The sequence below is a fragment of the Coregonus clupeaformis genome, chromosome 15 (assembly GCF_020615455.1).
Source record: "Coregonus clupeaformis isolate EN_2021a chromosome 15, ASM2061545v1, whole genome shotgun sequence".
Taxonomy (NCBI): Eukaryota; Metazoa; Chordata; class Actinopteri; order Salmoniformes; family Salmonidae; genus Coregonus; species Coregonus clupeaformis.
In genome coordinates, this window is record NC_059206.1 from 34580498 (window position 1) to 34590835 (window position 10338).

Sequence of the window (10338 nt, forward strand, 5' to 3'; positions counted from 1 at the left end):
TAACACAACAAAATGTGGAATAAGTCAAGGGGTATGAATACTTTCTGAAGGCACTGTAGAATTTACACACACATGCTTACATAAACCTATAGTCTCCTCTATGGCACATTAGTATCATTTCTAGCTTGGAGATAATAGGGAATATTGTCTTATTTTGTGACTACTCTGTTTCTCTCCCCACCACAGGCTGTCCACCCCAGTGCACCGCTGCAGCAGCAATAGTTCACTGGGATTCGGAAGGACTGGCCCATCTCCGCCTTACCCAGGAGGCCACGGGGCCTTGTCTGGCCTCCGCAGGCTGTCTGTAGGAGGGGCCAGACCCTTCCAGCTTTCACCTCAAGGTATGTCTGCCAGAGTGCACTGATGTGTCAAAATGTCCCCTCGCTCTTCTTTCTCTCCTCTCATTCTTCTTCTTCTTCTTTCTCGTCCTCCCCGCTCTCATCTCCCTCTGTGTCTGAAGTGGGCACCATCCCTGAGCTGCCAGGGCAGGCGCGCCCGCTGGGCACAGACACAGGCAACGAGGGGTCGCAGGGTGGAGGTGAGAACCCGGAGTTCCCCTCCCTCTTTCCCTGTCCGTCCCCCCAACTTCTATGTTGACTGTTTTAGTGTTTTGTTAGTGGTGGGTGTCATGGTTAAACTGGTCAGGGGCACTGGAGACTCTTGCTCTGTGGTATCCCAAGGTTATTCACTTCCTGTTGGCTTGATCAGTGGGGTTTAAAACTGACTTAAAGGAACCTTTTGATGTTTTACTTCCATGTGTCTTTCCCTCAGCTTGTCATCTTATATAGTTAGTCCCTCATCTTTATAATGTACATTTACATTTCATTATTCACATTGTGCTGGAGTGTTGCACTATTATTCCTCCTCTAGCTTCTAACCCCTGTCCCTCTCCAGCTCTCCAGTTCCTCGACACGCGGCCTCCCGCTCAGCAGCAGGGCCTTGGAACCCGGCTCCACAGCGCCCCCTGTCTCCTGGAGGCTGCTAGCAGAGGCGGCAGGCAAAAGATCAGGAAGCAGCACTCGGACCCAGTGGTGGCCAACCACAAGGCAGGCATGATGGCTATGCGGCCCCTGCACTCCTCCCCCAGGCTGAGTGAACTCATGCAGCGCAGCCCCCTTCCCACTATCCTGGGATCCCCCTCTAGAGTGAGTGCATGTTTTGGACACAGCAACAAGTATAAGACCTATGCTTGCGTTTTACAGGAAACTGAGCTATCCAGCAATTGGCTTTAATCAATCAATCCCACTGTCTATAGTCTCTATACTCTCTACTTTGGCTGAGTCTTACCTCTGACACTGACGTCCTGTCCACAGGCCATCCCACCCTTTGAGTTTCCCAAACCTCCCAGCTCCCCCAACCTGGTGACCTTCCTGGCCCAGCAGGGCCTGGTTCTTGCCCCGCCTGGCAGCAGGACTGCCTCAGACCACAGGGACCCAGGACAGCCTCCTACTGGCCAGCTTGGTCAATACAGCCACAGGACCGCAGAGGACAACAAGAGCTTTGGCAGGTCTCAGAGTGCAGGTCGTCTTTCTGACATGTTGCTGATGGCTGCGTTTGGAGGGCCGCTGGGGGAGCGGGGCAGCAGTGAGAACCTCGGATCTAACAGAGGAGCCATAGACATAACAGGTGGGCTTAGTAGGTCTGTTTACCAAGTTTTACGCTTCAGTAGATGACTACCTGAATGACTAAAGAGAGAGCTGTTATGTTCACCAACTGAGCTTGACTAGATAGTCTATATGACAGTGACAGACTGGAGATCCTTGTTCAAAGTTAAGCAACTTACTTGGTTCACTATTTGTATGGATGTTCAGCAGGACAGAACAGATTTCCTCACTCACATTTTCAACTGGGATCACGGTATCAATTGGGTGAAGTTCCACAGGAGTCAATTTCAACACTTAAACCTTTGAAAAAGAAAAAGGGACAAGGATCCCATTTTTTTCTAGATTCGATAAGGTGGAATATCATACTAGTCAGTTTGGTCAAGATAGAGGCTTTCAGTGTGGCGTTATGGTAGCACATTTGGCGTGCAAAACCACACACAGAGCCAATCATTTAGAGATTGTCTGTCTAAGTGGGTCAGTGAAAGTTGTCCAGTGGGATTCTGATAAGATGGAGGTTTCCTTAGTGGAACATTGTTTCAACATTCTAAAACATTAACTGTTGTTAAACCCCTGCTGTCGTAGGTTTAGAATGGAGGACGTCAGGTTTTATTTCTACTGCTCTGCTAATAATATGGGCAAACTAGATGTTAAAAGCATGCATCTAACTACCAGGGTAAATCACTACTTGCTCCACTGCACGTAGCTAGGTCATTAGTTACCACTGTTCATACTCTCTGGCCTATGTGTTTCTGATGATGAGTGCTGTGTTTCTGTCCGTCAGAACCCTCTGGTGGTGGTGCCGTGGCTGCAGGCTCAGCCAGCCCAGCCCAGGTGGTGTTCACTGTGGGCTCCCCGCCCAGCAGCAGCACCCCACCACAGACCTCCAGGACCAGGCAGTACTCAGGTAAGTTCTCAGCAGCCTGGTGATGTCATCCTTTACTCAGAACAGCACCACTATGTAATATGTTAAAAAATGTATTGATACCAATCATGAGAAACAGCCGTAGAGGATAGAATGGCACAGTTTGGTAAATTTTTTAAGGTTACAAATGGTACCGTTTGGATATGGCAGTATGAAAAATTAAAAAGGTTGTGGTAGACCTTAAGAACCCTTTTCCCTCCTCCCACAATACCAGGTCCCCATACAGCTCTCCCATCCCATCCCCCCTCCCCAGCTCCCACCTGCCAGGAAGATAGTGAGACCCCTCCTAGCTGTCCCACCATCCCCAATCGGGAAAATTAGAATGCAACCGGCTATGGCTATCTCAGTGGCAACGATGTACACAATACATTTCCCTATGTCAGTCATGACCTAGTGCCTGTTCTGAGCTTCTTGCCATGCTCTAACCTCTACTTTCTATAGCAGGCTCCTCCAGCTCTATCAGCCCAGTGGGGTCCTTTACCAGCCGATATCAGACAGGCACCTATCTAGACGGCTTCGAGGGTCCCTCCAGTCCACGCTACAGCTTCACGGACCCCATCACGGCCAACATGGGGGGACCGGTCACCTTCCTGGCCCCTGAGCTGCCAGAGGAGACACTGATGGAGGTGAGAGGATGAGAGTGGGCATGGGGTGGGATGTGGGGTTGTTGCTGTCTGTCACTCTGTGTTTGTCTGTCTCTGCATGTTTCTTTCTGTCATTTCATCTCTGTGTCTGTATTAAGGAATGCCCATTAGAGGTTGACACGGGAACAGGACTCCCGCGGGTCTTGCGGGTCCAGTGGTATTCCGGCAGTCAAGTTTGGGACAGGACAGAATCGACAGTCCACAGGAACGGGCAGTACAGGAATAGTTATAAACAGAGTTTGTTGGGGGGGGTTTAATATGTAATGTGTGGATCATTTCAGAAAGAGACTGTGTGTAGGCCTAATATAGTTTACTTATTAAAAATCATTAAAAAGTAAATGGTCATTTCCCCCCTTCTGTCGGCTCACTCTCGCGCCGCGCTCCAGTTGTAACCAGTCAATACTTTACCTCAGATGCATGCGGAGACTTACACAATTACACATGTCCATATCCATGAGTTCATCCAACTCTGGGTAAGTACAAGGGCTGTCTATAGAAAAGTTAATATGGCTACTCACATGCAGAGCGGCTGTATAGCATTAGTGGAAACCAAGACTGTTCTCAGGGCATATCTGCCGGTTTTGAATAGCAGAAGTGACTTTTTGTAGCAGGTTAGGGGAATTAATGTGGAATGTTAAGTTAATCAGATTTGTAATAGTGAACTTTGTAGTGGTCAATGTGAGTGACCTTGTCTCTCTCTCTCCCTCTGTCTGTCTGAGTGCAGCAGGAGCACACAGAGACCCTGAGGAGCCTGCGCTTCACCCTGGACTTTGCCTGCTGTCTGATGGAGGTGGCGGGAGTCAGGGGGACTGGGACTGGGGCCTGGGCGGAGCAGGGGGACACCACCCCACCCTCCCTCCTGCAGCAGCAGAGCCTGGTGGCAGACCAGATCAGCTCCCTCAGCCGGGAGTGGAGGTGAGAGCCACCAGCCAATAAAGCTCAACCAATTCTACCACTGTTACTGAAATGACTTTGTCCAGTATTTCCTTTTTATGGAAGAGGAGCTCTTTACAAATTGATGATAAAAGCAAGTCAGACTTCATTACTGCTTACTTTGACATTCAGAGACCCTTTGCGATGACTGTAGCACTAGCTAAAAAACTTGCCATGAGTCTGATCTGTATGTGTTTGTGTCTCAGCTATGCGGAGCAGCTGGTGTTGTACATGAAGACTGCAGAGCTCCTGTCGTCTGCCTTACACACAGCCATGGAGCGCATCAAACAGGGCAAACTGTACCCCTCTGCTACTGTCAAACAAGGTAAGATACAACAACCTTAGAACATGGCTGATTAGAGCAGCCAAAATGAAAAGCCAACATTTACAGGAGGATATAACATGAAACTAAAGTAGTAGATGATATCAGTAAATATTATTGAGCCCAAGCCTACTTGGAGTAGGTAGGCTCTCTGTCTGTGTTTCCAACACTGTTCCTCTCTTAACCCTGTTCTCTGTGACTGTGTTTTCAGTGGTCAAGAGACTGAATGAGCTGTACAAGTCCAGCGTGTCGTCCTGTCTCTCCCTCAACGCCCGGCTGCAGCGCTTCTTCTCCCGGAAGCACCGTCTCATGGACCACATTAACACCATCACCGCCGAGAGGCTGCTGTTCAGCCACACCGTTCAGATGGTGAGGGAGACACTGTGTTCAGCTCAACACCGTTCAAATGGTGAGGGAGTCACTGTGTTCAGCTCAACACCGTTCAGATGGTGAGGGAGTCACTGTGTTCAGCTCAACACCGTTCAGATGGTGAGGGAGACTGTGTTCAGCTCAACACCGTTCAGATGGTGAGGGAGACTGTGTTCAGCTCATCACTGTTCAGATGGTGAGGGAGACACTGTGTTCAGGGGGACTGTTCAGCTCAACACCGTTTCTGTCATCTCAGCATTTAATCTGATCTCCTCTTCACCCTCTCTACTGGGCTTGTGGTTGACTCGTTTCACCATTTATACAGCTACATGTTTAAGATCACTGTTTTCATCAGCCACGTGCATATAGTGTGTAGCTGTAATATGGTGATATTTGGATTAACCTGATAGCAAGGAGTATGATGGGGGTCTTTGCTATTGTTCACCCATACTTCCAAATGGAATCCCTTGTATTCAAACCCAAATACAAACCTTTATCGTGGCAGTATTCCTCTCTCCTCTCTGACTTTGCCCACTAACTTCCTCTCCACCTCTGTCTCTCTCCCTCCTCCCCACCCCAGGTGCAGGCTGCTGCTCTGGATGAGATGTTCCACCAGGGAGAGGCGTCGGTGCTGCGCTACCACAAGGCCCTGCTGCTGATGGAGGGCCTGTCCCTGCTCCTCACCAAGCACGACGACATCCTCAGCGTTAACAAATGCAAGTCACCTCTCATCTCTCACCACAACCCCTTACCTAGAACTGGGGTAGCAAAATATTCTTAGTAAAAATGTTTATCTTTAATTTACAATCTGTAGAAACTATTAGAATAGAAAAGTTCCGAACTTTTGTGAAACATCACAGCACAGTGTGAAAAATATGGCAACTGGATGGTCTTCAGAGATAGATGGGAGGGGGTTGATGGCAGCTGAAGGATGGGACTAAAACAAACAAAAGAGAACGAATGTAAAATGTAAACTACCAGTCAAAAGTTTGGATACACCTACTCATTCAAGGGTTTTTCTTTATTTTTACTATTTTTTACATTGTAGAATAATTGTGAAGACATCAAAACTATGAAATAACACATATGGAATCATGTAGTAACCAAAAAAGTGTTAAATAAATCAAAATAAATGTCCACTGGTCTAATGTCCATTACTCGTGTTTCTTGGCCCAAGCAGGTCTGTTCTTCTTATTGGTGTCCTTTAGTAGTGGTTTCTTTGCAGAAATTCAACCATGAAGGCCTGATTCACAGTCCCCTCTGAACAGTTGATGTTGAGATGTGTCTGTGACTTGAACTCTGGGAAGCATTTATTTGGGCTGCAATATCTGAGGTTGGTAACTCTAATGAACTTCTCCTCTGCAGCAGAGGTAACTCTGGGTCTTCCATTCCTGTGGCTGTCCTCATGAGAGCCAGTTTCATCATAGCGCATGATGGTTTTTGCGACTGCACTTGAAGAAACTTTTAAAGTTCTCGTGTTTCTTGGCCCAAGCAGGTCTGTTCTTCTTATTGGTGTCCTTTAGTAGTGGTTTTCTTTGCAGCAATTCGACCATGAAAGTGTTAAACCAATCAAAATATATTTTATATTTGAGATTCTTCAAATAGCCACACTTTGCCTTGATTACATTTTTGCACATTCTTGGCATTCTCTCAACCAGCTTCATGAGGTAGTCACCTGAAATGCATTTCAATTAACAGGTGTGCCTTCTTAAAAGTTAATTTGTGGAATTTCTTTCCTTCTTAATGCGTTTGAGACAATCAGTTGTGTTGTGACAAGGTATACAGAAGATAGACCTATTTGGTAAAAGACCAAGTCCATATTATGGCAAGAACAGATCAAATAAGCAAAGAGAAACGACAGTCCATCATTACTTTAAGATATGAATGTCAGTCAATACGGAAAATTTCAAGAACTTTAAAAGTTTCTTAAAGTGCAGTCGCAAAAACCATCATGCGCTATGATGAAACTGGCTCTCATGAGGACAGCCACAGGAATGGAAGACCCAGAGTTACCTCTGCTGCAGAGGAGAAGTTCATTAGAGTTACCAACCTCAGATATTGCAGCCCAAATAAATGCTTCCCAGAGTTCAAGTCACAGACACATCTCAACATCAACTGTTCAGAGGGGACTGTGAATCAGGCCTTCATGGTTGAATTGCTGCAAAGAAACCACTACTAAAGGACACCAATAAGAAGAACAGACCTGCTTGGGCCAAGAAACACGAGTAATGGACATTAGACCAGTGGACATTTATTTTGATTTATTTAACACTTTTTTGGTTACTACATGATTCCATATGTGTTATTTCATAGTTTTGATGTCTTCACTATTATTCTACAATGTAGAAAATAGTAAAAAATAAAGAAAAACCCTTGAATGAGTAGGTGTGTCCAAACTTTTGACTGTTACTGTATATAGTATGTATAGTGTTGTTGTCCATTAGTTTACTCCAATTAGGGGAGGGGTGATAGGGTTAGGGGAAAACAATGAAGGAAAATACATCTTCATAGAACACAATTTTATTTCCATGACTACAGGAATGCAATTTCACACTAAATAGTGTTGGAAGAATACTGTTGTGTTTACTTAGCTCAGTGACTTGATGACTACTACTTCTAAACCCCCATCCCCCCTTTCTCTCTGCAGGTAAGGAGTGCATCGAGCGTCGCCTCACAGCACTCCAGTCAGGGCTCTGCGTCTGAGGACTCTGCTCAGCACCCATGGATGCTGCTATGCTATTATGTCAGTCATTCTGGACAGACACCACCATGCCCATTCAACCTGACCCCCTCCCTACCAACTCAGTATCCTCCCTCCACCCTCTAGTTTCCATGGCGATGTCAGCCGGTGGGGGTGTGTGTGTGTGTGTGTGTGTGTGTGTGTGTGTGTGTGTGTTATAAAGGGACTGGGTAGGCTCGGGACTGGTGACGGTCTCTCACACTCACAGTGGTGCCTGTGACTGCCCGATTGATGTTGGAGATGAAGGGCTTGTGAGAAGGCTACTACACACTCACGGACTGAGTGTGTTAGCTATTCAGTTCTGTGCAGAGTCCCATACACACAGCCTCTTACCGTCAGTAACGCTGCCCTGAGCAATCACAGCCAAGCAGTCTGCAGGAGGATTCTACTGCAGTCACAGACATGCTCCATTTGATCCTGTCATTAATTCAGTGCTAAGCAATCACAAATAGACCCTCACTCCTCTTAAGACATGAGGTCTCACTCTATAAGAAGCCACTCAGTGTAAAAATGTTAATCTCAACCCTTACGTGAGAATAGTTGTGCTATTTTTTTGTTTGGCTTTGAGGTAATGGTGATGTGTGGACTGTAGTATAGTGTGATATTACAGTGAGGGGCTGAACTTATCAACCATCTATTTTCCTCCTTTTGGTTTCCATGATGGTTTAAATTGATTCTATTTTTTTTTGAGTTTTCAAGGAAACCAGAAGAGTTTAAGAGCGTTAAGACAATTGCATGGCCTGTCACAGCCCACAGGCCTGTGTGGAAAATAATTGTTGTGTGTTGTTATTGACCCAGCTTAATGTAAATTCCTGTGATAGAACCATATAAAGGTACTGTTACAGAAGTATTGTACTTTATTTATCCCTGTCTGTGACACTTTGTTGACGCTAAGTTTGCCATATTAAGAATGAGAATGTTGCCCTTTGGACCCAGTAGATAGATTTTTTGGACCATAAACAGGAGAATGTAGAGAGGATTGCTGTATGTGCCACTGGGCCTTTGACAGGAAATGGACCTCGCTGAGCATTTCCCTTTGACCAAAGTGTTTGATATGGCTGCCATGGTGGAAGAACAGCTGGAACTGCATACACCCCATTCAGCTTGTTAGTCTGAGTGCTTCAGATGCATCATCATCATCTTATTAATATTTCCTGAAGTTTGTAGAAAATATGTTATTTTAACCAGTAAAGGCCAGGAATAGCACTTTGTAGACCAATCAGACAAATGGATATTGCCCAAATTGAAAAATAAACCAATTTGCACTGATCTCTGACCAAACACTTGAGATTTAGTTGAGCTTTATTTATTGCATATTTTCCCATTCAAACTTCTTATTGGAGTACAGCAATCACAATCAGTTTGTAAGACTTGTTAGCAGTAGAGTAGCAGCCCATGTTACTGGACTGCACTACACCAGTGATTGATTACTGGTGTTATTGCACTGTGTTGAGGTTTATCAGTACTGTACAGAAAGAAGAGTGAGGGTGACTTAAAAGATGTACATGAAACATTATATGTTCCGTTTTTCATGTACATACTAGGAGAGATTTCAGTTTATATAGAGTCATTTCTATGGTTTCTATTGTCGTTTTAGGTTTATTCATTGTCAGATGTTGAAGTGTGATGGATGTCTGAATCTTGACAGGGAAATGTCATAAGCTATTAAACTTTGAAAGGTGCCTTTTGAGAAGAAGCCCCCCCCCCCCCCCCTTTTAAAAATAGGCAACATTTGTATACTGAAAAAAAAATGGTTGTATTGAGTGTGTTTGTTTCCTTTCACAGTAGGCAAAATGAGGACTGATGCTTGGATTTTGAAAAGCAGTAGAGTTTATCGAATTGTAGTGTATCGGTTGTTGAATGTATATTTGCTGGAAAGAGTTTTGCTTGAGGTGGGTGGATGTTTCCCTAACCACAGCTCTAGGACCACATCATTGTACCCCCAACATTAACCATTTGGGATAGATAGAATATAGCCAACATATGCAATGGACCAGTGGTTAGAGGCAACTTCTACCCACTCCAAAAAGCTTGTGTGTTTCGTGTTTGTGTGAAATGGTGTTTGTGAAAGCGTGAATGGCTTTTATATTTCCCCACTACAGGGAACTAACAAAAACGAGAGCAGTCCTGCAACACTGTTGCATATCGAGCTATGGATCCTACCTGATCGCCTTGTTTTGAGTGAGGAAAGGAGCATTTTCCCCTGTGAAGATTGTCAGAATATTTTGGTTTGCCCATAGATGCTGTATTGCCTTTTCCTTTCACCAGTCAGCAAAAATGTTTTTTTTTTAATTACTCTGAAATGTAATTAAATGCATTCATGTCTAGTTAATATTATACACATTCAGATTATTATGTCATGTCTAGTGACTCATATGCTTCTTGTCACCCAGTGTGATTCCTACTGATCAGCCAGTATAAAGTGGGAAATATTCAATGAGTGGCTGGTAGCAAGGCAATTGTAGACCTTTAATATTTTTATGCATGTCACTTTTTTTGGTTTTGTTTCTTACGAATAGTAGCCTACCAGACATCCTAATGTTGTGTAAGAATCTAAAGCAACATAAATGTCAAATAAATCACTCTGTAGAAGAATTACGACTTATAAGGTGGTTAATTGAAAAGGCCCATGAAGTAAAAGCTTGATCTGCACTCCAATACACATCCACTTCCATAATGGATACCACTGAAAACAAGGTTTTCCATACAACTTGAGAGTTTTGCAGTTTTGCTTCTATGCTTTATAAATGCAGTATACCTGCAAGTTTGTTCCACACTGCTGATTTGCATATTTACCTTACTAT

General features: G+C 44.7%; 1 protein-coding gene across 13 annotated transcripts in view; it reads left to right on the forward strand.

Annotated features, from left to right (window-relative positions):
- LOC121582574 (serine/threonine-protein kinase ULK1) overlaps positions 1 to 10129 on the forward strand; it is a 34102-nt gene extending 23973 nt beyond the window's left edge. For 8 of the 13 annotated variants that reach the window (XM_041898462.2, XM_041898465.2, XM_041898464.2 and 5 more), the window contains 11 exons: positions 187 to 341; positions 461 to 538; positions 895 to 1145; positions 1314 to 1626; positions 2386 to 2508; positions 2968 to 3152; positions 3895 to 4085; positions 4310 to 4428; positions 4637 to 4794; positions 5375 to 5510; positions 7442 to 10129. In XM_041898462.2, coding sequence (XP_041754396.1) covers positions 187 to 341; positions 461 to 538; positions 895 to 1145; positions 1314 to 1626; positions 2386 to 2508; positions 2968 to 3152; positions 3895 to 4085; positions 4310 to 4428; positions 4637 to 4794; positions 5375 to 5510; positions 7442 to 7497 — 1765 coding nt within the window. In that variant the 3' untranslated portion in view covers positions 7498 to 10129. The remainder of the gene's footprint in view (positions 1 to 186; positions 342 to 460; positions 539 to 894; positions 1146 to 1313; positions 1627 to 2385; positions 2509 to 2967; positions 3153 to 3894; positions 4086 to 4309; positions 4429 to 4636; positions 4795 to 5374; positions 5511 to 7441) is intronic. The other 5 variants (XM_041898469.2, XM_041898471.2, XM_041898474.2 and 2 more) reach the window with 3 other exon arrangements.
- Positions 10130 to 10338: the final 209 nt, after the last annotated feature.